Raw genomic sequence first — 26022 nt, 5'->3', positions numbered from 1 at the left:
ACAATATAGTTAAGCGAGTTATTGTTAACTACTGATAAAATTTGGTCCAAATGTAAAATAAAAATGTTATTATTTTCTTTAACAAACCTTTAGCAAATAAATTTGACTGGAAACTGATTATTTTCATAGGGCCTCTTAATTCTTACCACATCTTTACCACAATAATCACTTCAGTTTACCACATTTTTACTGCAAAAGTTGTCATTCAACTTTGTGTCATTCAGACGGTGGTGAATACAAGCAGGCTGCTAAAGTTCTAATGTATTAAATGAGATATTTATTTCAAATTCAGCCTCTGTTAGGATTTTTCTTTACTTTATAGTCGACGTTACCAGCTTTTTGAACGGTTCCGCGCCGCACATCTTTTGGTTCCGCCTCCAACACGCGCGCACACCGGAAGTTTGGATTTTGTTGTTACACTGGAACAAAATGGCTGCTGTGAGTTTTTTTCATTGAAGGCACTGGAACATTTACTCCGCTTCTTGCTTCGGATTTCCAGCCTGTGGCGATGCAACTCGACTGGCAAGTCGGTTTTGATGTTTGTCGCCCATGTGTCGTTACAAACCGTTCTGTCAGCCGCTAAAGTCGCCTGCTTTTCTGCATTAAAGTGAGCTGTTAGCTGAATGTTAGCCAGCCTGTCGTCCACAGCTGAAGTTTACCTTCTTCACCTGTGAACATATTCTCTATATTTCCTCATTACGTGCCGTTTATTCGCACTGCATGCTTTAAAATGCACTTTGTTGAAGCTGGCCACATTAGTTGAACAGATGTTGTGTTTGCATGCAGAGACAGATGCAGAAGTGTCTTCATGAGCTGAGTTCATGCATCATACTGGGCTTATTAGCGTTCATACCTTGAGTTGTGAATGGAAGCGGTCGGCTGGCAGGTAAATGCACGAGTGTGTGTGTTTCTCAAGTGTCTCTGTCTGATCCCAGGGCTTGAATGGTGTGTTTGTGGAGGTGACAGTGCTGGTGTAACACAACATCGCCTCCTGTCACAAAGCAAGCACAATGGTAAGAAGCGATTTTATTTAAATATATATTTTTGACTGTGAAAGATTTTCTCATCTATATTTTACATTTATTTACTTTTTATTGTTGATTATTTTAAGCCTCTGGTTCAAGCATGGTAAGATGTATGTCAGTGTTTTTTGTAGTGTCTCAATAATATATAATGTACAATATTCAAAACAATATGAACAAATTAGTGCTGCACGACATTGGGAAAACCTAATATTGCAATATTTTTTTATTCTGGTATACGAAGACAATCTCACTAGATGTGTTTAATAACTATTTGGCAAGGATTTATCATTTTTGGATTGATTGGGATGATTATGTAGAGCAGTGCATATGCATAAAATATAAGAACCAATCTACAAGCATAGATAAATTCAATAAAAACAAGATACAGTTTATAATAAACAGCATATTATTGTTTTTCTGAGTCGTCAAACTGTATTCAGGTGCACAGTAATTGAATAATCAAATGTAGAATAATATTACATAGTCTTTATTTTATCAACAATTCTATAGTTATTCATTTGTCAAGGTTCAAAACGATACGGTCTCTTAGGCCTGAATGCTTTTAATCAGAATAAGAAAGAGCTTTATTGCAAGGTATGTTCACATACGAGGAATTAGTTTTCCTGACAGAGCTTCTACAGTGCAACAGAATTACAGAGACAGGACAAAAACAGATCATAAATATATACAAAAATAGAAATAAGTAGTAAATGCAAATATACAAATTGACAAGTGTATGTACAGGTATATTACTATATACACGCAGTTATATGTGCTGTTATTTTGTGCAAATTGGCATGTAAAGTATGTTGTTAAATAAATAAGTGTATTTTTGTACAAGTAGAGATGTTTGTTTCAAAATTACTATCTTAGTGTTCATGAGGGAAGGATCTGTTTCTATGTTGGGCTGTTCTGGTGCACAGTGCTCTGTAGCGTCAACCAGAAGGTAGAAGTTCAAAGAGGCAGTGTGCTGGGTGTGAGGGGTCCAGAGGGATTTTGGCAGCCCTTCTGGTTCTGGATAAGTGCAGTTCTTGGAGAGTAGGGAGGGTTGTACCACTGATTCGCTCCAGAGTCCGAACTATAATATAATATGTAGTCTTCAGAGGTCAGATTTGGTAGCTGAGCTAAACCAGACAGTTATTGATGTGAAGGGGACTGATTTAAAACACTCATACAGGCCTCAAAAAACACTTTCGAAATCATCAGTTATAATCCAGACTATTGCGAATGATCACGTTGCGATGTCGATGCTGAAATGACATATTGTGCAGCCCTAGTACAAATGCATTTTATCAGGCGGTAATAATAATAAGAATGATAATAAGAATAATTAGGGCTTGATGATATGACAAAAAAATCTTATCATAATACAAGTCATTTCATAATCTAAAAATTTTATATATATATATATATATATATATATATATATATATATATATATATATATATATATATATATATATATATATATGATATAGTATAATTTTTTTGGGTAAATTCAATCAATTTAAGTAGTCTTTATATAGTTAGGTAGTACTTGTATAATTTGACCACATGTAAAGAGAGCTATTTCTTTATTTCTTTTTTATTCCTTATATATTTTTATAACTTTGTATATTGGAAATACACATAACATTATTTAGAACACGGGTGTTCAAACCTTTTTTTATGAAGGGCCAAAATCCAAGCTTGATAGCGAGCTGTGGGCCGAAAGTAAAGCAAACTGTATTACATTAAAGTTTCCATGGGTAATTTCTTAATTTATTTCTTTAAATTTATAAATGCAGGAAAAAAATGACCTCAACTGTATTTACAAAAGAAAATGTATTTTATTTTAACAAACTTATTACAATAAAACCTTTAGAAACACATTTAAAAAACCCAAACAATAAAGTTTAATGGCGAATACACTAGTCATGCTGAATTTGCCTTTGCTGTGATTTGCACGCTGATGTCTTCTGCTTTGACTCCTATTCGTTAAGTGAAATTATGTAAATAAAAAAAAAATCTGATTCATTTACAACATTTAATCGAAACATTTCATTTCACTTAGCTTTTTTGTAGCTTAACAATAAACAGGGTTCAACGCCAAGGATTTTTTCTCCTGGGCCGATCGGGCCAGTGGTTGAGATTTTTACTTGCCCTGCTAAAGTTTTCACTATTTATTAGCCACATATTTTAAATAATGTCTGCATTATTTAAAGCAAAATAATGTCTGTGAATCTAGAATTTAAACATTTTAAAAATGTTAACAAATAATAACAATTAAAAAATTACAATCAACAACCAAGAATCCTGAAATATCCTCTTATTGATAAACAATGTTATGATAGCTGATTTAGCATTAAGATATGATTGAATCGCCTCTTGTTATAGTTAAAATGAAATAGTTCGAGAACAAACAGGAAATGTTTTATGGGCCAATGACATCACCACATTAAAATGGTCTTCATAATATGAAGCAATAAACATTTTATTTTGTCCATACAATAGAAATTGTCATATTTCACAGTAATATTTCACACTAATAAAGATAATGATATTGAGCTGTTAGATTTTAAATGTATAAGATTTATGTATAGTCATAAAAATAATTTATTAATGCAGCAGGTTAAAAAAAAAATCTATTAAACCTTAAAGCAGGGGTATCCAAACTCGGTCCTCGGCTTAGTTTAGCTCCAGCTTGCTTCAACACACCTGCCAGGAAGTTTCTAATATATGTAGTAAGAGCTTGATTAGTTGGTTCAGGTGTGTTTGATTAGGGTTGGAGCTAAACTCTCCAGGACACCGGCCCCCCAGGACCGAGTGTGGACACCCCTGTCTTAAAGGGACAGTTAACAAGAAAATGATATTTGTTAGTTTACTCACCCTCAGGTCATAAATGATGAAAGTGAGTAACTTCAGAGAAATATTAAATATTATTTTTAGCTGAAACTGCGATCCTTGGTTATTTATAAAATGCAAGTCACTTGAGGAGTTGAAGAAAACTCATACAGCCAAAACAAAATGAATACCGGTGGCTCCTGGCTATACATCAAAATTTTGTGAAACAAAATATTTGATTTGTGCAAAAATTGACATTATGTACAACATTTACCTTTAATATGTACAATTATGCAATCCAATTATTTTCATTTGTTATTTTCCACAGCAACAAGTCCTAGAATATGCATTGGATCGGGCTGAGGTATTTGTTTTATCTTATTCTGTATTATATTGTGCATTTATTGTATGTTATGGTATTTAATTTGTGACCAACTGTAAATTGTAATGTTCTGTTATTTTGCCAATTATTTATTAATGTATTTATATCTCCTTCAGTACATTGTAGAAAGTGCTCGTCAGCGACCAGCGAAGAGGCGGGTGTCCTCCAGCGGAAGGAAATCCTTATATCAGAAACTTTATGAATTGTACATTGAAGAGTGTGAAAAAGAACCAGAGTTGAAGGTAATTTCATTCAATATACACACAAACACACAGTCTGGACGCCTGTTGGGCTGTTTAATAGTTTAGTCATTAATTTTCTGTCAGCTTAGTCTTTGATTTATCAGAGGTCTTCACAGCGGAATGAACCGCCAACTATTCCAGCATATGTTCTACACAGCGGATGCACTTCCAGTCATGACCCAGGACTGGGAAATGTTTTATAGGTTCCTCATTTTATTTTTGGAATCTCCTATTAGAGGTTTACATCCATCACCTTAGTTTTCTATCTATCTATCTGCTGTTCTGTCTATGTCTGTCTGTCCATCTATCTTTCTATTGCTATATCTATCGTTCTATATATCTATTGTTCTATATATGTGCTCTTCCATCCATGCATCCATCCATCCATCCATCCATCCATCCATCCATCCATCCATCCATCCATGCATCCATCCATCCATCTGGTGTCAATAACAAAGTCTTTCCTCCTCTTTCTGCAGAAACTGAGGAGAAATGTGAATCTACTACAGAAGCTGGTCTCACAGGAGTCCGTCTCGTGTCTGGTGGTTAATCTGTACCCTGGCAATGAAGGATACTCGCTTATGCTTAGAGGAAAAAACGGATCTGGTACTGTCTTTTTTTTCCCGACATCAATGTAGCGTATCATATTACATTTAAATAAACTCTGAGTTGTGCTAATATTTGGACATTTTAATGTTTTGACCTGCAAGATTCGGAAACGATTCGGCTTCGCTATGAAGAGGGTGAGTTACTGGAATACCTGGATGCAGAGGAGCTGCCGCCCATCCTTGTAGACCTTCTGGAAAAATCACAGGTTAGAAACAGCTCTTAAGAAAATATCGACTACAAATATAATATTCACTCAGAAATTGTTACAAAGTTTCACAGTTTATTTTACAGTGACATGTTGAATTGTTAACAGTTTAAACTCATTGTTAACCAATTTACCTTCTAATTTGACCAAGTATTTAGCTCCGATTCATTGCCGTTTCCATCTGGAATTAATCTGTTCAAATTCCATCTATTTTGTCTACTTTATTTTGCCACTTTTACAAAACACTTAATAAAAGAAATGATCATTTTTGAATTGAGTGCATTTTAGTTCAATGTTTAAATGAGTACATAAAAGTAGAAAGACTGACTGTATTTTCTTGTAAAACATACTCCAGTAATCTTTAAAATGTATAAAAAACTATATATATATATATATATATATATATATAAGCTAAATACAATGAAAATATATATAGTTTAAATTTTAAATTAAAGCAAAAATAAAATATTAATGTTATATGAAAAATGTAAATTAATAAACAGTCAAGTGTCATTAAAACAACAAAAATAAGTATAAGTTATTAATTTTATATTAATATAATGCATATAGCTAAGTATTAAAAGTACTATAATTAATAAAAATAAATTGAAGGTTAGTTTAGAATACAATAAGTACAAATTTTACATTATTTTAATGGAGTACATACATGTGATGCCAAAATAACACTGGCATGGATTTAATTCTACATTATATTTCAATTAACTTACATTATGTTTTAATTGCATCTAATGAAATTTCATATCAAATTGAAATAGAAATAAATCTAAGATGAATATATGATAAACTAATAAATGAAGCAGTTTAGTAAGTAAACCCTAAATATCACGGGTTCAAAAGTGATTTTACATTTATTCATTTTCCTTTGGCTTCGTCCCTTATTAATCAGGGGTCACCAACAACTGTTCAACTATTCTGGAATATGTTTTACACAGCGAATGCCCTTCCAGCTGCAACCCAGTACTGGGAAGCATCCATACACACTTGTTCACACTACAGCCAATTTTGTTTACCTGTAATTCACTTATAATTCACTTAAAGCGCATAGCTTTGGACTGTGAGCACCCAGAGGAAACGCACGTGAACATGCAAACTCCACACAGAAATGCCAACTGACCCAGCCAGGACTTAAACAAGCGACCTTCTTGCTGTGAGGCGACAGTGCTAACCACTAAGCCACTGTGCCGCCCCAAATTTATTTAAATTAACCTACATTAGCTTTTGATTGCAGCTAATGTAATCTCATAGCACTGTGACGGTCTGAACACTGATGCCTAAACCTCCAGCTGAGTTTTGCTTTTCTGCGTGTTTTCTGTCAGGTGAATATTTTCCACTGTGGCTGTGTGATAGCCGAGGTCAGAGACTACAGACAGTCCGGAAACACAAAGATGCCCACATACCAGAGCCGGCACATCCTGCTGAGACCCACTATGCAGGTCAGTAAAAAGTCCTGATTTATGACCCGTTCTGTTTTTGAGGGAACTTACTGTTACTACTTTTTATTAACTGGTTTCTTTTTTGCTCAACCAGACCCTGATCTGTGATGTTCACGCCATGACGAGTGACCACAAGTGGACGCAGGTGAGCAACTCTGTAGATTAGCATTCAAAGGTTTGGGGTCTGTGATGATTGCTGCAATTACAGTAGCAAAAAATATAGCTGTAACCAGGGCTTTACATTAACTTTTTTAATCACCGGCCACTGTGGCTAGTAGTTTTTCAATGTTACTAGCCACTCTGCATTTTCAATAGCCACAATTTTGTTGTTGGAAAAATATATTTTATATGCATAAATTTGACGTTGACATGCTAAAATTACTTGATTTAAAATTGTGTGTTGTCCACATGCGTCCTCATTTATTTCACTTTTTGTGTGTCGAGTATGAGTTTGCTTAATGAGCATGAGCAAATGGGTCATGGTTTCATAGTGTTATATTACAATTAGTTTTTATTTCACATGACTTTTTTTATAGCTTAAAATTAATGATTTATCAAATTTATCTCTATAACCACATGAAACAGTAATTATTTCTTAGCCACAATTTTTTTAATGTGTCAAAACAAGCAAAATATAGCTGTATACTATACTTTTTATTTAACAAAACATTTTTTAAAAAAGAAAGAAAAGCAATTGACTTTAAAAAAAAAAAACTATTGTCATATCAAAAATCTGCACAGTAATCTGTCGTGGCTAAAGATCTCTCGCATCACCAGTTGACACACATAAATGGAGAGTTCATCCCCCATTAAAGCAATGTAAAAAATAAAATAAAATAATAATTAAACAATTTTAACAAAAATAAAAGCAAATAAAACCGTAAGCAAATGAAAGCAGGTGAAACATACATTTTCACACATTTCATTTGCTTTCTTCTGCTCGCGTGATCACAATTATTTTACTTCTCGATTCTAAGATCACATTTGCATGCATATTGGGTCATCCTTGTATTGTCGAACGGAAAACTACAATTTAAAAATTATTTTCAACCAGCCAAAGTGGCTAGTGGAGGTGTCTGTCTAACCCGCCAAAGCTGAAATCTACCCACATTCGGTGGGTTGGCAGGTGTTAATGTAAAGCCCTGACTGTAACATATAATTATAATGGCCCTCCTGTGAATTTTTATCAAATTTTTTTATTTATTTCCCAAATGATGTTTACCAGAGGAAGGAATTTTTCACAGTATTTCCTATAATATTGTTTCTTCAGGAGATTTGTTTTATTTCGGCTAGAACTAAGTAAAAAAAAAAAAACATTTTAAGGTCTATATTATTAGCGCCTTTAAGCAATATAATATAATAATATTTTAATGTGAATTTGGTCACTGTTTGGAGCACGATAGGTTATCATTATTCTTAAGAATAACATACTGATACTAACACCAAAAATTAGTTTTGTACATTTGTAACGTATTGATATCAATGTTGTCCATTCAAAATGTGACACTTTTCTAATAGTAATTATAATGTAAAAAAAAATCTGAAGAACAGTGCTTAATTAAACTAGAAGTAGAGATTTGCTCCCGCAAGGTTTTATTCTGCACCTGACTGATTCTACCGTATTTTCAGCCTTTGTTCACGCGCAGCCCGACCCGCCCCCTTTTTCTCCCCGACCCAACCATTCCTAAATTTAGATCTGGTTTTTCAAAATGTCTTGTTCTAATTGGGTATTACCAAAACAGAGTGATAACAGATACAAGTGTAGATTGTGCAAGGATTGTAGGCCAGATGTCAGTTTTGTTTGTCTCCTTGTGATTAGACATGAGTGCCGCCTTAAACCTGAGGTTCGAGTCTTGTGACTGCTAAAGGGTAAAACTTTGAGGTATTATCACATCGCGCAAAGGGTAATTTTTTCTATTTGCGTCTATGAAAAAGACTCCCATACATCAAACTTGCCTGATGTGGGTTTCCTAACCGTAAACTGACCGTTTTCTAATGCAGGCTGGAGGACAGCGCATCTTCACTTTGCTCTCACATGCTGGTAAAGCCAACATGTCAGGTCACGTGGCTCCTGTACCGCGGGAATCCAGACCTCTAATTTGAAGAATATTAATAAATGTTAAATAATAAATTGCTGTTCAATTTAATGCGTCCTTGCTGAATTAAAAAAAACTGTACAGATCTCAATGATGTATGATGAGCAGTATGAACATTGACCATGAAAGTGGCCGATTCAGTACAGATGATTGTGCATTGACTGCGATGTTGTGAATGTGTTTGCAGGATGATAAACTTCAGCTGGAGAGTCAGTTGATTCTGGCTACAGCAGAGCCTCTGTGTCTCGACCCCTCCATCTCTGTCAGCTGCACCACCAACCGTCTGCTCTACAACAAACAGAAGATGAACACGCGCTCCATGAAACGGTGACGCTCCAGCTTCTCATTAAGGCCTAATCTTAATTCAAATTTTTTACCCCTACCCTATCTCCTTGTAGGGGTAGGGGTGTACCAATTCTCTTTAGCTTGAAGGTGTAGGGGTAAGGGGAAGGGATAGATGGGTAAGGGGTAAAATTGAGATTAGGAAGTGTTTTTGTTTGGCTTTTCTACACACCACCTTTCAAATGTTTGAGGAGTCTTAACTAATATCGCAAATGTCTTTGGATTAGGCTGACCAAATTTAGTGTTGGTCTGATTACAATTTTCAGAAGGAGTTTGTTACTGTGTAAAACATGCCATTTTCTGTCATGCGCAGAACTGGAATATCACAAATCTAAAAATATTTGTGAATAAAGTGCAGTTTCCATCCAGTGAGGCAAAGAGAATAAAATCATCACATAAAAGACGGTATTTTGAAGAGTGTTGGAAACCTGTAACCATTTACTTGCGTACTATTTGTTTTTCCTACAATGGAAGTCAATGGTTACAGTTTTCTAGCATTCCTCAAAATGTCTTCTTTTGTGCTCAATAGAACAAGTAAATTGAATAGAAAATAAATGATGACCACATTTCTTTGTTTTAGTATGTTCTTGCTGTCAAAAACAAACTTGAATGGTGTATTTTAATTTCATCAGCTGTTCATTTTGTAGTTTGATAGTTTTGCACCCACAGAGCTAGAGATGTGCTCAATGTGGATCTTTTGTTGTGTATTTGTGGTTAGTCACCATCCGTGAGCTGAAAAGCCGTTGCCGTCTTTATCTAAGCGTGTTGTTCAGACGAAAGAATTGTCAGTGGTTTTTATGACGATGCGCCTTTGGTTGGTGCAGCAAACAGAGAGAGTACATTGTAGAAATAATGCTTTGGTTACTTCCTTTTTGTCTTTTGCCTAGGCCAAATATCTAAATATTCTTAAAACAAGTAACATTTTAGAAACAAGTAAAAAATACAGTTTTGTTTTCATAAATAGCAAGGAAAAATTAAGTGAGTTATTTTATTTGTTTTCATGTAAAAAGAAAGTAAAATAATTTGCCTATGAGGGAGGTAAAATAATCTTTTTTTCTGTTTGAAATCAGTTGATTATTTTGCTCTTTTCAAGAAAATCTCACTTATTATTCTTCTTATTATAATTACTCTTATTGATGAAAAAAAACAATATTTTTTGCTTGTCTTTGTCTAAATAAACTATATATATAGTTTGAAATTTGTTAGTGTTTATAATCCTTGAAATTTTCCCAGGATGTTGATAACAAGCAAAGAAATCCATATATGCAATGAAAACAAATCTAATTAGTTTACAAATGAAGTTATGCATAATGAAATGACAAGGGGGGGGGTATTGAACACATGAAGAAAGGGAAAGGGCTGAAATCTCTCAGTAGTTCTTCTGCAATCCTCTGCCCTTCTCGTTGTAAATTAATATTAGCTGCTTCAGTCCAACATATACATTAGACAACGATCTAAAACACAGCCAAGGAAACTCTCAAATGCTTTCAGAGAAAGAAAATCAAGCTGTAAAATGGCTCAGCCAATCACAAAAAGAAACACTCCTGTGTTTTGGTTGGTGGTAATCTGTTCAAATGTGACTTTTATTATGGTACTAAATAGAAAGTACTACAAACATGTATTGAAGAGTTTATCAATACAGAACTGCAGGATAGCTGCTGCATTGCGATTTAAGAATATTGAAACATTTGGACTGGAAGCAAGGCAAAAACTCTTTAATAAGTAAAGTATTGTTTGCTCAGATAAAGCTGAAGCTCTTTTAACCTCCTTGAGAGCAAGTAGTTCATTGTTAGTTTTTGTTAACTCATGGTGCATTAACTAATGTTAACAAGCACGGACTTGGATGGGATGTCAATAATGCATTAGTAAATGTTCAATTATGATTAATAAATGCTGTACATGTGTTGTTCATGATTAGTTTATGTTAGTAAATGCATTAACTAATGAACCTTATTGTAAAGTGTTACCGTAATTTGTTTGTTGAAGCTTTCTGAATTACTCTGTGTTTGATCCTAAAGTACAACATCAAATAGATTATGTGGCTTAATGTTCATGGTTTCCCACATTTCCTCAGATGTTTTAGGAGGCATTCGCGAGCAGCTCTGAACAGACAGCAGGAAATCATGAGCCACTGTCCTGCACTGCCGCAGCTTCGACTGCTGGATTACCTGCAGAGGAGGAAAGAGAGGAAACCTGCTCCCTCCATAGACCTGAAGATCTCCAAAGCTGGAAACGTGAGTCAGAGAAGCAGACTTAACCTGTAGACCTGTTTTAGCCATTAACCGTTGCCCCCACTTTATGAACAAATACATGAAAATGACATATTCAACTTAAACGAATGCCAGTCTTCAATGTTTTTTTTTTTGCTTAGATTAAAGCTTGGTCTCATTTTAAAAATGGATGTCAGGTTGTAGCTGTAGTGAAAAAAGTTTAAAAAGTTATATTACTTTGTTTATGGAAATAATAAAACAATATATGTTCAGTTGAAGTCAGAATTATTTTCTCCCTGTAACGGAAAGATTTTTTTTCTACACATTTCTGAACTTAATAGATTTAATAACTCATTTCTAATAACTGATTTATTTTATATTTGCCATGATGACGGCACATAATATTTTAATTTTTCAAGATACTAGTATTCAGCCTAAAGTGCAATTTAAAGGCTTAACTAGGTTAGTTAGGTTAACTAGGCAAGTTATTGAATAACGATGGTTAATTCTGTAGACCAATCGGAAAAAAAAAATATAGCTTAAAGGGGCTAATAATATTGACCTTAAAATGTTTTTTAAAAAATTGAGAACTGCTTCAATTCTAGCTGAAATAAAACAACTAAGACGTTCTCCAAAAGATAAAAATATTATAGGAAATAATATCGTTATTGTTATCGTTTGGGAAATATTTTAATTAGAAAAAAAATTCACAGGAGGCCTAATAATTGTGACTTGAACTGTATATATGTTTATTATATTACATAAAATATCTATTTCGTGAAACCTGTTTCAGCCTAAATTGAAAGACAATCCAAGCTAAATATTTATCGACCAATTCTATTCGAAATTTGAAGTTATCTTAAAAAAATTAGCTTTCAGTAAGATTTAGTTTGGGTACTGTACCTAACTTCACCACTAGATGACATGCAGTTTCTATTGGTCACCATACAAGTGCGTCCCCTATGTTGTGAGCAATATGGATCATATTTTTTCATACTTTTGACAGTATTTGTGACAAAAAGTGTCTTAATCTATTACTCTTCCTGTGTAACTATAAAACAGTAGTAAATTATGTATTCAGAAGTCTTAGATCTTTCCAACGATGTATAGGTCGTCATAATTAGATTAGGATTTAATTGCAAAAAGTGATGCAAACATCACAAATATTTTTATTCTACTAGGATGTATTAAATAATAAAAAAAAGTGACCGGAAATATATTTATAATTCTACATAAGATTTATATTTTAAATACTTGTCGTTCTTTAGAAAACAATTATAAATACTCAGCAGAATTTTAATCTAAAATGTTTCTTTATGGTAAGTAAATTTATTGTCCCAGTTAGGGAAATTCATCTCGGCCTCTTTTCCTCAGCTGCAGTCATCACATACATAAAAAACAATACAAACATACGAAAGCAGAAGTGTATAATAAATTAATCTAAAAACCCACTGCTAAAAAGTTACATACACTCCTCCATAAACACACATAAATAGACAATAAAGAAATACTATCAATCCAAGCCACTGCTATTTAATAGCTTAAGGCTTACTGAATAAAAAGAGTTTTTATATCCGGTTAATTTACAGCAAGGAACTCTAAACCTTTTTCCCCAAAGGTAACAACTCGTACTCTTAAGCATCAAATCATTATAATGAAATGATTTCTGAAAAATCACGTGACCCTGAAAACTGGAGTAATGACGCTGAAAATTCTGCTTGTATAAAAAAAAAATATTATATTATAAACAAATATAAAAATAGTCATTGTAAATATATTTCCACACGGTACTGTTTTATAGTCAACAATGCAGCCTTGTTGAGCGTAGAAGAACACCTCATTCGCCATCTTCCAGAAACAGTAGAGAAGTTATTATTAATCAAATGTTGACTTTAAACTAATACAAAATATTACATGTGTGTTTATTCATGACCATCACAGCTGTTTTCTGTGTAAACCACTCTTGTTTCTCTTCTAGTGTGTGGACATGTGGAAACAGAGCAGTTGTCAGCTGACCACCCCTGCAGAAATCGACGTGAGTTACTTTAATACACTTAAATGAACACTTGCATCAATTTATTATTGTTAATATAAGTTTTTTAATGATGTGCTATCTGACATTATCCAACATGTCATTCTTTTTGCAAAAAAACAAGCAAAAACACTTCACTTGTGAGCAGGGGTCACCAATCTCGGTCCTGAAGGGCCGGTGTGCCTATAGGGTTTAGCTCCAATCTCCTCAACACACCTGCCTGGATGTTTCAATTATAACTAGTAAGACCTTGATTAGCTTGTTCAGGTGTATTTGATTAGGGTTGGAGCTAAAATTTGCAGGACACCGGCCCTCCAGGAACAAGTTTGCTGACCACTGCTTTAGAGTCGTGAAGCTTTTACTGCATACCGAAGACTATCAGGAAGAATGCTGTAAGAAAATACACAATAGGTTATTCATTCATTCATTTTCTTTTCGGCTTAGTTCCTTTATTCATCCAGGGTCGCCACTGCGGGATGAACCGCCAACTTATCTAGCATATGTTTTAGGCAGCGGATGCCCTTTCAGCTGCAACCCACACTGGGAAACACTCATACACACTTATTCACACTCATAGACTACGGCCAACTTAGCTTATTCAGTTCACCTATAGCGCATGTCTTTGGACTTTGAGGGAAACTGGTGAACCCTAAGGGAAACCCGAGCTAACAAGTAGAGAACATGCAAATCTCCATGCAGAATTTCCAACTGGCCCAGCGGGGGCTGGAACCAGCGACCTTCTTGCTGTAAGGCGATCGTGCTAACCACGCCGCTATAGGTTATATGATGGCAAAACAAATGCCACTGTATGGGTTATTACATTCATAGAGTGTGAAATAAACACGCAGTCTTTCAGAAGCAAGAGTCCAGATCACTAATTAAAGGGATAGTTCATCCCGAAATGAACATTTACTCAGCCTCAAGTGGTTCCACATTTTTAAGTGTCTTTATTTTGCTGAGCACAAAAGAAGATATTTCGATAAACTGGTAAGCACTGACAGAAACATTGAAATACCAGAGCCATTTTAAATCGCAGACTAGTCACTGCACTCACAACCTAATGGACATGTTTTAATCAAATTAATAGATATTAAGCTTTTTTTAACATTATTAAAAGTACGTGCTGAGTGACTAATATTTGTTGGTTTAGTCACTGGTATAACATTCATTTCAAACAATGTGTTTGATAGTTATTTTATGTCCAAGATCTGAGGTAAACTATCTGCTTTTTTTCATTAAAACCCATTCAAACTCACATTAGTAGCATTTAATACTGAATAAAGAACATGCTGTAATTAGCACCTCTGGAGTTAATGCTGTTGTTTAGCCACGACCTTGCAGAAGTAGAAAGTCACTGTCGCCATTGGGGATGATTAGTACAAAAACCAAACCCTCCTGGATTTTGCTATTCTGCGATCACTGATTTTAATGCAAAATCAAGCAAATGTTGCATTATGGTGGTGTTAGCATTTTTGTATATTTTGGATAGTTGGGAAATTTTCGCCATCTGCATTGTTTTAAATTCAAACACTGCTCGCATTAACATAACGTGCATTCAAAGCCTGTTTGAACTAGGCCACGAGATCACCCGCTAAACTTCTACATATTGTATATATCCATCCTGTTGGCGTATGCGTTGCCTTTTACAGCAAATCCTGGAGGGACGGAAAAGCTCCTTTTTAATATGGAAAACTTTTATCGCAAGTTGCAGCATCATGTCACACGCAGTTAAGACACACAGGTGAAGCAACCACACATTAATCTGTCCAGAAAGCTTAAAAATGTACAGATTTGTCACAACTTTAAGGTAAAAACTGATTGAACACTGTGCTACGTCTGACAGATCGCACTATTGTGTCTTTCTTTTTTTCATTCCTTTAAAACCTCTTTTTATTGCATTTTAATCTGTTTTTAATCATTTTTATTCTTTGTTGCTTTTATTTTCTTATACTTTATTTTATTCTTGTTTATGAAAAGCACTTTGAATTACCATTGTGTATAAAATGTTCTAAATAAATAAACTTGCCTCTCTGTCTTTTTCTTTTATGCCAGACTTAATATACTGACTAATATAATATACAGACATAAACTGTTTATATATTCACCTTTATTTATTTTTTCTATATATCCTAAATTCTTATTATTTTTTTCTCTCTGCCTTCAGGTGGAGAAATACGCTGTGGCAGAAAATGCTGCCAAACTCGATGACACTCAGCCCACTGTTTGGCCTGCGCAGGTAACACTACTTTAAAAAACTAAAAAAACACTACTTTTTTGCTGTTCTGTCTGTATAACATTGCTCTCATCTAAAATAAAACAGGACGTAAGGGACGACTACACTTTCGAGTGTGAAATGGGAGGCCAACTGCAAAGAACAAAAGTCACAATCTTCCAGTCTATGGGAGACCCGCTGGTCTACGGAAAAATCTACAGCGCCAAAGACTCCAAATTAGAGGAAGATGTCACAGACCTGCACCTCATTCACCCACCGTGAGTTATATGCGAGGCTTATGACTGTATCAAATTTTCTTGTTGTTATTAATTTCTGAAGCTTTTATCACTGTGTACGGTCTTATCACAATATTGACCGAACCTCAGGGTTCCCACGCTCCTTGAAAGTACTTAAAAATACTTGAATTTCATACATATAGATTCAAATAAATACTCAAAAGTACCTGGAAAGTACTCAAAAGCAAACACAGGTCCTTGAAAGTGCTCGAATTAAATTTGAAATTAAATTTGTTTGTTTGTGCAAAAATCTTATAATTAAATCTTGTGCAATAACATTGTCAAATGATGCACATTTTATCAGTGTATCAGAAACCACATTAGAATATCACCAGTATTGAATTCAACAAATTTAATTAAAGTTCTTTGAACATGACTGTTTAAAATGGTCAAAATGCTGACATTTTTAATGTCAATTTTAACTGAAACGTTAAGTAGAGTAAGAACTTTCATTGTGCTTCATATTCTGAGGTATGAATTACAAAGGTGCTTGATTTTAAAGTAATGGTAGTTTAAAAAGTCCTTGAATCAGCTGTTGGTGAAAGCGTGAGAACCCTGTAACCTGCAAAAAAGATGACTTTAACAGGTTTAATAATGAACCTGAAAAAACAGTTTGGGATTTCTTTCCTGTGTATTATTTATTGCTGATTTTGTCATTTTATTGTTATAATTTATTATTGTTATAGAAAAGGGATATTTATGAATTGTCAATTTATGCTGGTTTTGCCATGAATTAGCCAGAGAAGCTGATAAATAAATAAATTCAAAACTCTCAACATGTTTAATAATCAAACAATATTGAATGCGTTGCTTTGTATCCACGTTCAAATTAATCGTTTCAGCCAAATTAAATTGCTAAAGGATTATGAAATATAGTAGGTAATGCTTTAGAATAAAGTCGAATTCGTAAAGTTTAGTTAATGGATTTAAATCGAGAGTGAAAAAAGCCAGTTTATTACAGTTACCATGATAATATTAAGAAAAAAAATACAACAGAATTGTATTAGTTATTAGCTCGATTTTATAAAATGATTAGGATTTGCAGTGAGATTACAACTGTGATTTTAACATGTTGTTGGTCAGTAACTAAAATATTAACATCAGCTAAGATTAATAAGAGCTTTTGAACTTTTCATTGAGAGTTTAGTTAAGTTACTTGTTAACTAACTATTGGAGCTTTATTGCACAGTGTTAATGTACAAAACCCCTATACATAGTCAAAATAATGTTCAATCACTATTTCAGTATATTATAGGTCAAATTAAAGTGAGAATGTAAATGTTTGAACTATTAAACTAGTTATCTAATTAAATATTTAAGCATTTGGTGCAGTTATGAATTACTGCAAATACAATGTGAATATTGTTAAAAATCCATTCATTAAATGTGTTTATGCCTAATGCCTCACAAATTCAGCGTCATTTGCAAGTTCATAAATTCACATTTTTTGTTGTGAACCCAGCATAAGATAAAGATAAAGTGTTGCTCTCTAATCTCTTGCACTTACCTGAGCTTTTATGTTGTCTGTGTTTTGTAGATTCCTCATAGGTTCAAAGACAGATGCTGATCGGTGAGTACAGAGCTGTGATTTTTCATTTGGTGGTGTTGGCATTCTGCTCTTGGTTTTTCTAAGTGGCCATGTGGATCTTCCTGGCCTGCAGGTTTCTGATGCAGTACAAAGAGGTGTATGAACGAGACGTCAAGTGTCAGGTCAAGATGTTGCACAACTCCCAGAGCCAGCTCTCGCCCTCTAGAGAGAACGAGGTGAGACACTTTGTGTACCTTCTGAAATTTGTGACTGGACCACAAAACCTTAGGGCTCATAAAGACAGAATGATCTGTACTCTTCAGAATGATTTTTTAAAAAGTGCAGTGTAAAGCACATTATGGAGGATTATGCTCATTTGAACAACTACATTTGGCGTATTGACACTGTATTAAATATGTGGCTAGGAAATATCAAGTTTAAATCTTTTTTTCCCGGACACACTCACTGAGCACCTGTAAACAAAAACTTGGAAAGCTTTCCCCACCTCCTCGTTCTTTTGATTAGTTTACTGTAGTGGAACTGACAGTAATGAGCTGCACTGCATGTACAATTTGAAGATCTTTTAACTTGATACACCTAAAAATGCAGCGTTCACGTGCACTTGCTTCAGAAGAACGAGACCGTTATGGTCACACACGTCAATCAAGTGCATTTTCATTGCAAAACAATAGAAAAGTTGACCATTTATGAGGAAAATGCATTCTGTAAAACCACCCCCTATTTTAGGCATTAGTTAAAATACATTGCAAGTCAAAAATATGGATTTATTTTTATGCCAAAATCATTGCAATATAAAATAAAGATCATATTCCATTAAGATATTTTGTAAATTTGCTGCTGTAAAAATATCAAAGCTTAATTTTTGGTTTAATGTCTTGCTAAGTAAATAATTGGGACAACTTTAAAGGTACTTTTTTTTTTTAAATAATCAGATTTCAGATTTTTTATTAGTTGTATCTCAGTCAAATATCATATCCTAACAAAACCATACATCAATGAAAAAAGCATATTTATTCAGCATTCAGGTAGTGTATAAAGCCCAATTTCAGAAAACTGACCCTTATGTCTGCTTTTGTGGTTCAGGATCACATTTCAGGATGATTTGCATGTGTTAGATGTAGTAATTGGGCATCAGAATAGTTTCCTGCACCAGAAACAAAATGCATGTGTGTTTTATTGCATGACTTAGAGCAGAATCAGTATATTTTGATGGCTGTTTGTTGCTTTTTGCAGACTGATGGTTTCTCTGCTCTGGTCCAGTCTTCGGTTTTAGGAAAAGGTGTCAAGCACAGACCTCCTCCTATCAAACTGCCAGCCGGCTCAGCCTGCGCCTCCTCAGGTGAGATACACTTTAACTCCGGTGAGACGTGTGTACATCAGAGGTGTGGGAAATTTATTGTCTGGGGTACTGTAATAATTGTCATAAAGATTGTAATGAGGTTAGAGCTGACTATTTGGTGTCACTTGCTTTTCAAAAATAAAAACATGAAAAAAAAAAATCTTTAGTGTGGCAAAGCATTTACTACATGAAGACTATTATAAACTAAGAATGGCTCCATAATTCAAGTTATGAAAATATTATAATTATGTAAAATAATTTTTGCACTTTGTTAATTTATGCTTATAAGATATGAGATATTCGCTCCCAGTCAAAAATTTGGTAAGAAAATGTAAGATTTCTAAATGTTTTAAAAGAAAATAATGCTGAATACCAAGTCTGGATTTATTTATTCAATTTTTTTAAAAATTGTAAAAGTAAACATTTATAAAAATGTGAAATATTACATTTTTTTGCCCCTTTTTTCTCATTGAATGTAGCTTCAAATATAATTTATTCCTGTAATTCAAAGCTGAATTTTGATCATCATTACTCCAATCTGCAGTGTCGCATGATCTTTCAGAAATCATTTTAAAGATGATGATTTGTTGTTCTATTTTGATCTGTTGTTATTGGTACAAAATCACAAAAAAAATTCTTAAATATTTTAGTGCGGAATCTTTTTTTCTTGCTTCAGTATTGTGCAAACTGTGTTCACCTTTACTTTTAGGATTATTTGATTAAAAAGAAAGTTAAAAATAATTGCAAATAAAAAATTTTTTGGTTTGCTATAAATGGATATTCTAGTACTTTTTCTGAGCATGGGAGTACTTCTAGGGTTTAAGTTCAGTTTATTTACTGACCAAAGTGCTGTACATAGGACAAAGTAAAAATAAAACGACAGAAATATAAAAACATAAAGACAAACAAATTCTGAAAAAATAATATTAAAAAGCTAAACTGAAAATGTGCATTTTAAGAAGTGATTTAAAAATAGATAATGATGGAGCCAGTCTAATCTCAAGGGGCAAGGGGTTCCTTAACCAAGGACCGGCCACAGACTGTCAATCTAAGCCTTACGTTTGTTTCATGCGGCAAGCACAAGCAGTGCGTTTGCCTTTCATGCAAGCTGCTGCACAGATCAGTCTTTCTCTGTCTATTCTATCTCTATCGATTCTATCGATCTATAAATACAATTTTTAAAAACTTTTCATCTGCACCAAGGCCTGCTGCAACTTCCTCTTATGCTGTTTCCTTAACCTGCAACTCTTTATTTTACAAATTATTTATTTTACAAATTATGATTTAGTCCTACAGGACTGCATGCTTCTCAAGCTCTATGAGGAGTGTCGTTCATGCCTGGTGCACTCAGAAGACAATCACTTGTGATATCATGCTATTTTGTTTTTGATTGTCAGGATGTTGTAGGCCTATAGTATAATTATATTTCTGCAATATATTTATAATCATATTTATACATCATGAAATTAGTGTGCAACTTACTAAGCAAAACTAATACTAAAGTTGTTTTACATTTGGTTTTGTAGTTTGGGCCTAAATAAATATTAGTTGCAGTTTTTAATCGTTTAAGTTTATTTGATTGACTATATACAAGTCAGTGGATATTACTGATGTATTTATTGGTTGTAATTGCTACTTTTTACTGTCATTCAATGTGTTTTGGTCAGTATCAATGCACTGTCACTTCAATTGAGCGTGAGCAGCGTGCAAAAAATAGACCCAGCGCCGAAACTATCGCAGCACTCCTGTTTCAGCGACGCTCACGCTGATGCGCTGCTTCTGCGAGCAGTATGAAAGCTCATCTGTTTCACAATTTTTTTTCACAAGTTTGTGTATTTGTAATTTCATTTTATTTATGGGGGAAGGATTGGCAATAATATTTGTTGCTATTTTTCTGTAAAACTATCTGGTTATTTTTGTAAAAGTTTAATAAACAGTTTTAAAACAGCAATAAATACAAATAAAAGCTAATATTTTGCACTTGCTAACACTTGTTGCTGTTGTTTAGGTAACCCGTACAGTACACAGGCCTCCAGTGGGCATCTGAAGTGCCCGACTCCTCCACCCTCAAAGAATCAGTCGCTCTCCCGGAAACACTCCATAGAGCTCGGCCTGCTGTCTCCTGCTGCTCTCTCGCCCATGCAGAGTGAGTACTGCACGTCACAGGCTTTATATACTTCAAGCTTAATCAAATTTTTTAGCGATGGGACATTTGAATCATTTTACTGACTCGGTCATTTGAGTCTTTTTTCGTTAAATTTTTCAAAAATATTATTAAAATATTGCAGGTTGCTTACAAACACATCTACAACTGGCCCAAATGTTGATCTCACTACAAATAAGTCATAATAGAATGCTATAAGAAAGAGAAAATAATCATTCATTGTTTATCGGGGTCTTTTGTCTATAATAAGGTCACCTCACCTCTTCTCTACACTAAAACATGCAGGTTTTTTCTTCCAACAGTAGATTTAAAATGCACGAAATTGTGATTTGGTGAAGTTTTGTTCAAACTTTAAAAAATAATAATTATATATATGTGTGCAAATTATCAGATTAATTTTCAATTTATTCATTTTGCATAAGTAATTAGCAAATAAGGCACCATTTTCATTCCATGTGTGCAAGAGAACAAAACCTTCACTTGTGAATCTGGTGCAGATTATTGATGATATTACAAATGGAAGCTGGAACTAGTGAAACCACATTAGCCCTTCTTTTTTTTTTTTTAACACAATGAGTTGTTCATCAAAACGACAGTTGCAATACAATACAAATGTGTTCGCATCCCAGTTTATTTGCATATTTAAGCGTAATTTTTTATTAATGCATATTTTAAAATGTTAAACGCTGTTACCGTTAATGTGCAATATCGCAAAATGTGCATAGCGAATGGAAGCTCTGCGTGCTGCCCAGATTAGACATGGGGTGATAAACGGTTAACAATGGTTTCGAAAAGTCAGGGTTTTGAAAATTTCTGTTAAAAGATTTTCTGTTATAACGCTCCAACAGGATATGCAAGTTGTTTTTTTTATGACTTCTTTAGTTTTTTAGAGCAACAGTATCTCCAGCAGATCCACATCAAAAGCTACTGGTCAGCCCACGATTAATCAAACATCTGAAAAACAAATCTCTTATACACCAACATCTTAGCATGCTGTAGATCTGAACAGTGCAGTGTCATATTTATATCCAAAGAAAAGAAAGATAACGTAAATACATCTGTGTTTTTGAAACTAATGAAGACAGCAGAAGTCAAAGATTCATTTTAATTATTTAGCCTGACATGTTTACTGCTCCAAAAAAAATAAATAAATAAATAAAAATGTTTCTTAAAGGGCCGTGAAACCCCCTCGTTTCAGCAGGGTGTTTTCACACCTCTACTTTGGAAAAAGTCAGAAAAGTGGGCGTGTCCAGCTCTGTTTAGGGGGGAGTGTCGGAGGAACTAAAGTGGGAGGGTGTGGGAGTGTCTATTTGGGCACGCGCGAGTTTCAGTCAAAATACTCACACACAGGAGAAAGTGATGGTGTTTAATTAATTATGTGAAATTATTTGCCAAATTATTAAATGGTGGACTTTAACTGCAGTTTGGCTCTTTCATTCAGGGAATTCATTCATGTCCCTCGCGACAAACGAGATATTTGATTCGAGGAACTGCTCTAAGCGTGTATTTTTCATGCAATGTTTGATACCGCACGGCGAATGAGTGAAAAAAAAAACCTCAGCATTTCCCGGAAACTTAGATACACACGGCAGGTAGCGTCAGAAAGCCGCGTGTGTTATTCCGGTCACAAAATGCAGTTAAAAACCCTACACGAGGTTAAAGTTTGGTTGTGGTCCTAACATGTTACGGTGCAATAGTTAACTTAGTTCGATATGAACAAACTGAATAAACAAAAAGCACTGGTCGCTCACTTATCAAATCTGTAGAGACAGGACAATCACCAGCAACTAGAGCCGCGTCTTTATGAAGAGAAGACTACAAGCGAATCCGATCTCAGCGTTTGCAGATGAGAACAGCTCTCAGGTAAACAATAATCCTCCTTAGACACGTAAGTTATTGTTGTCGAGCATCGCGTACACTGTAATCCACACATGACTCTGAGCTCTTACAGAGAGAAAAAGAAAACGAAACTTAACAGCAGCAAACTATAAAAGCAACACTTCACACTTGTTTTGCCAACACAACGTGGTGTAAACACAGTAATGAATATTAATGAAGTTGCACAATAGAGCGCGCTGATTGGTTTGAACCAAGCCTTACTCATGCATTAATGCATCACACTGTAAGACGTAATAAGACTCACTCTGGCACAGACGCCCAGTCTGCACGCTGGAATACAACGCTATTATGTCATGACCATGACGCAGCTTCAAAAATTCAAAAACAACCAATTTACACTTTTTAGTGAAATATAGGTGTCCTAATAGTGTTTTTAGCAGTGTGGGACACATATACGACTGTCAACAGCTCAAAAAATGTGTTTTGGTGTTTCGTGACCCTTTAAAATAAAATATGTTGCGTTCAATGAGGAAAAAAGGTGTTGCTTTTTACCCAGAGATTTTAAAATACCAAATGTTTAAGCAGTAATCACAATACCAGGCTATCATATCGTCAGAATCTTCCTAGTCCAGATATTTGTTTACTCGTTTTCCCATTTTCTTCTTCATTATCACCCATAGGATCAGGTACTCCCAAGCCCTCCACGCCCACCCCCACAAACACGCCTTGTTCAACGCCACACCCTGCCGATGTTCAGAGTGCCACGCCCTCCGTCACGCCCACCCCACAGGACCCCACACTTCCACAGCCGCCCACCCTTTTGACGCCTTTTGCCCAGCAGCAGATGACTTTGCCCGTCATGACCATCCCCCTGCCCACGTCCAGCACCACGTCTTCACAGGTCATGACCAACCCTGCGGGTCTCAACTTCATCAACGTAGTGGGCTCAGTTTGGTAAGAGACTAGTTTTTAGAAATGAAAATGAAATGAAGTAATGCAGTTCTTGATTTATTCCAGACACTGAAAGAATTGTTTGTTGTTGTTTGTCCAAGTCATGCAATATCAAGAACTTTTGTTTGTTCTTAAATCAGGGTGTCTGTGGGCTCTTTAAATGTATTAAAAGTTGATAAATCAATGATAAGAAAATTAAGGCCCTTAAAAGGTTTTAAAAAGTCGTAACCCTTGTGTGGTGTTCGATTTTTGGTTACTCAGCCAGTGTTCATGGGTCTGCTGGACCCGCTAGAGTTTTGGCTTTCCAAATTAAACCTATCAAACAATTTTATGTTAAATTACTCAACAAATGTTTACTTAATCCCAATTACAAGCCATACGCACAGCAAACACGGTTAATTTTTCCCCTTCCCCTTTGTTAGATCATATTGATGAATTAATGTGCTTCTCGTTTATTTTATTTATTTATTTTTGTTAATGTTATGAAAAAATAAAACCCACAGATTTGTTTTTTATTGTTCTCACCATGGTCATGGACATCATCATCAGAAGCCCCTCTCTGTTCCACAATCAATTGCAAGGCCCTCGCAGCAGATAATCTTTTGGCCATCTTGATCAGTTGTGATAAGGAACCACACTGGCAAAGTCTTATTTATAGTACTATGCCCCTAAGTCGCAGATGGGACAGGGTATGAGAAAGTAAGGCCTGGTTCCAGCAAGAGAGAGAGAGGGTAAGATGTGCGGGAATGTAAGAGCAGACAGTGTTGATAGTTGAATTTTCAACAATGTTGCAACTTTGTGCGGGAGGGGGAGGGGAAGAAAACAGCAGCACCAGAAAGGAGGAGGACAGAGTGTTGGAACACTGGACCTATACTTTCAAGACTTTTATTAGGGTGCTTTCACACCTACAATTTTGTTTCGGAGCCTGTCTCGTTTGCCCAGTTAGCGCGGTTCGTTTGGCATATGTGAACAGGGCAATCGCGCTCTGTTCCGCGCCAAAGTAATCGCTCCGAGATCGCTTGAATGAGGTGGTCTCGGCTCGATTGAAACGAACGTTGGAGCGATTCGATTGCAGGGAGAAAGCGATCCGATCCGAGCGCGGTTATATCACAGTGTTTTATGGATATGTAATAGGCTTACGGCTATATGAAGAGAGAATTATGAGCATGGCGGGAAGTTTCGCGTCTCCGGATGCCCGCAAACGAGTGATAATCTCCCGGTAATCTCGCGTCTCCCTCCCGGTCCTCAAATAGGCATCGTCGCGCACCTTTCCCACCCCTCCCCACCGCGTCTCTCCTCAGACACATCGCACGCGCACCCTGTCAATCACCACCAAACCACCACCTCTCCTGACAGCTTAGCGGGACTCTGCAAAATAAACCCTGACACTCTGACCAATGTAAGGAGAGTTTACTCGCATGTGACTTGTTTTAGCTCTTTTGGTCCGATTAGAAACTTTGCCGTGTGAAAGCGAACCGCTCCAAGAGCAAAGAGCAACAATGTAACAATTGTAATCTCTGTTTCGGAACAACTGAATCGATTCACAGGTGTGAAAGCACCCTTATTTATAGTACTATGCCCCTAAGTCGCAGATGGGACAGGGTATGAGAAAGTAAGGCCTGGTTCCAGCAAGAGCGAGAGAGGGTAAGATGTGCGGGAATGTAAGAGCAGACAGTGTTGATAGTTGAATTTTCAACAATGTTGCAACTTTGTGCGGGAGGGGGAGGGGAAAAAAACAGCAGCACCAGAAAGGAGGAGGACAGAGTGTTGGAACACTGGACCTATACTTTCAAGACTTTTATTAGGGTGCTTTCACACCTACACATTTGTTTCGGAGCCTGTCTCGTTTGCCCAGTTAGCGCAGTTCGTTTGGCATATGTGAACAGGGCAATCGCGCTCTGTTCCGCGCCAAAGTAATCGCTCCGAGATCGCTTGAGTGAGGTGGTCTCGGCTACATTGAAATGAACGCTGGAGCGGTTCGATTGCAGTAAGAAAGCGATCCGAGCGCGGTTATATCACAGTGTTTTATGGATATGTAATAGGCTTACGGCTATATGAAGAGAGAATTATGAGTAGGGCGGGAAGTTTCGCGAGTCTCCGGATGCCCGCAAACGAGTGATGATCTCCTGGTAATCTCGCGTCTCCCTCCCGGTCCTCAAATAGGCATCGTCGCGCACCTTTCCCACCCCTCCCCACCGCGTCTCTCCTCAGACACATCGCACGCGCGCACCCTGTCAATCACCACCAAACCA

General features: G+C 35.6%; 1 protein-coding gene across 31 annotated transcripts in view; it reads left to right on the top strand.

Annotated features, from left to right (window-relative positions):
* Positions 1-386: 386 nt before the first annotated feature.
* supt20h (SPT20 homolog, SAGA complex component) overlaps positions 387-26022 on the top strand; it is a 40907-nt gene continuing 15271 nt past the window's right edge. For 6 of the 31 annotated variants that reach the window (XR_015501346.1, XR_015501345.1, XM_087271099.1 and 3 more), the window contains exons 1-18: positions 404-522; positions 936-1013; positions 4177-4212; positions 4347-4472; positions 4952-5078; positions 5183-5286; positions 6624-6740; positions 6835-6885; positions 9024-9163; positions 11253-11412; positions 13367-13423; positions 15585-15656; positions 15741-15910; positions 17466-17498; positions 17590-17692; positions 18738-18816; positions 20825-20962; positions 23500-23773. Coding sequence is in view for 26 of the 31 variants with exons in the window: in XM_087271099.1 (XP_087127225.1) it covers positions 1011-1013; positions 4177-4212; positions 4347-4472; positions 4952-5078; positions 5183-5286; positions 6624-6740; positions 6835-6885; positions 9024-9163; positions 11253-11412; positions 13367-13423; positions 15585-15656; positions 15741-15910; positions 17466-17498; positions 17590-17692; positions 18738-18816; positions 20825-20962; positions 23500-23773 (1790 nt within the window). In the remaining 5 variants the exon portion in view is untranslated. Of the gene's footprint in view, positions 608-786; positions 1014-4176; positions 4213-4346; positions 4473-4951; positions 5079-5182; positions 5287-6623; positions 6741-6834; positions 6886-9023; positions 9164-11252; positions 11413-13366; positions 13424-15584; positions 15657-15740; positions 15911-17465; positions 17499-17589; positions 17693-18710; positions 18817-20824; positions 20963-23499; positions 23774-26022 lie in introns of all 31 variants that reach the window. The other 25 variants (XR_015501344.1, XR_015501342.1, XM_087271091.1 and 22 more) reach the window with 7 other exon arrangements.

Source organism: Danio rerio, chromosome 10, assembly GCF_052040795.2.
Source record: "Danio rerio strain M-AB ecotype USA chromosome 10, GRCz13ab, whole genome shotgun sequence".
Taxonomy (NCBI): domain Eukaryota; kingdom Metazoa; phylum Chordata; class Actinopteri; order Cypriniformes; family Danionidae; genus Danio; species Danio rerio.
The sequence above is the reverse complement of the archived record's forward strand: the minus strand, read 5'-3'. Positions and strand labels throughout refer to the sequence as shown.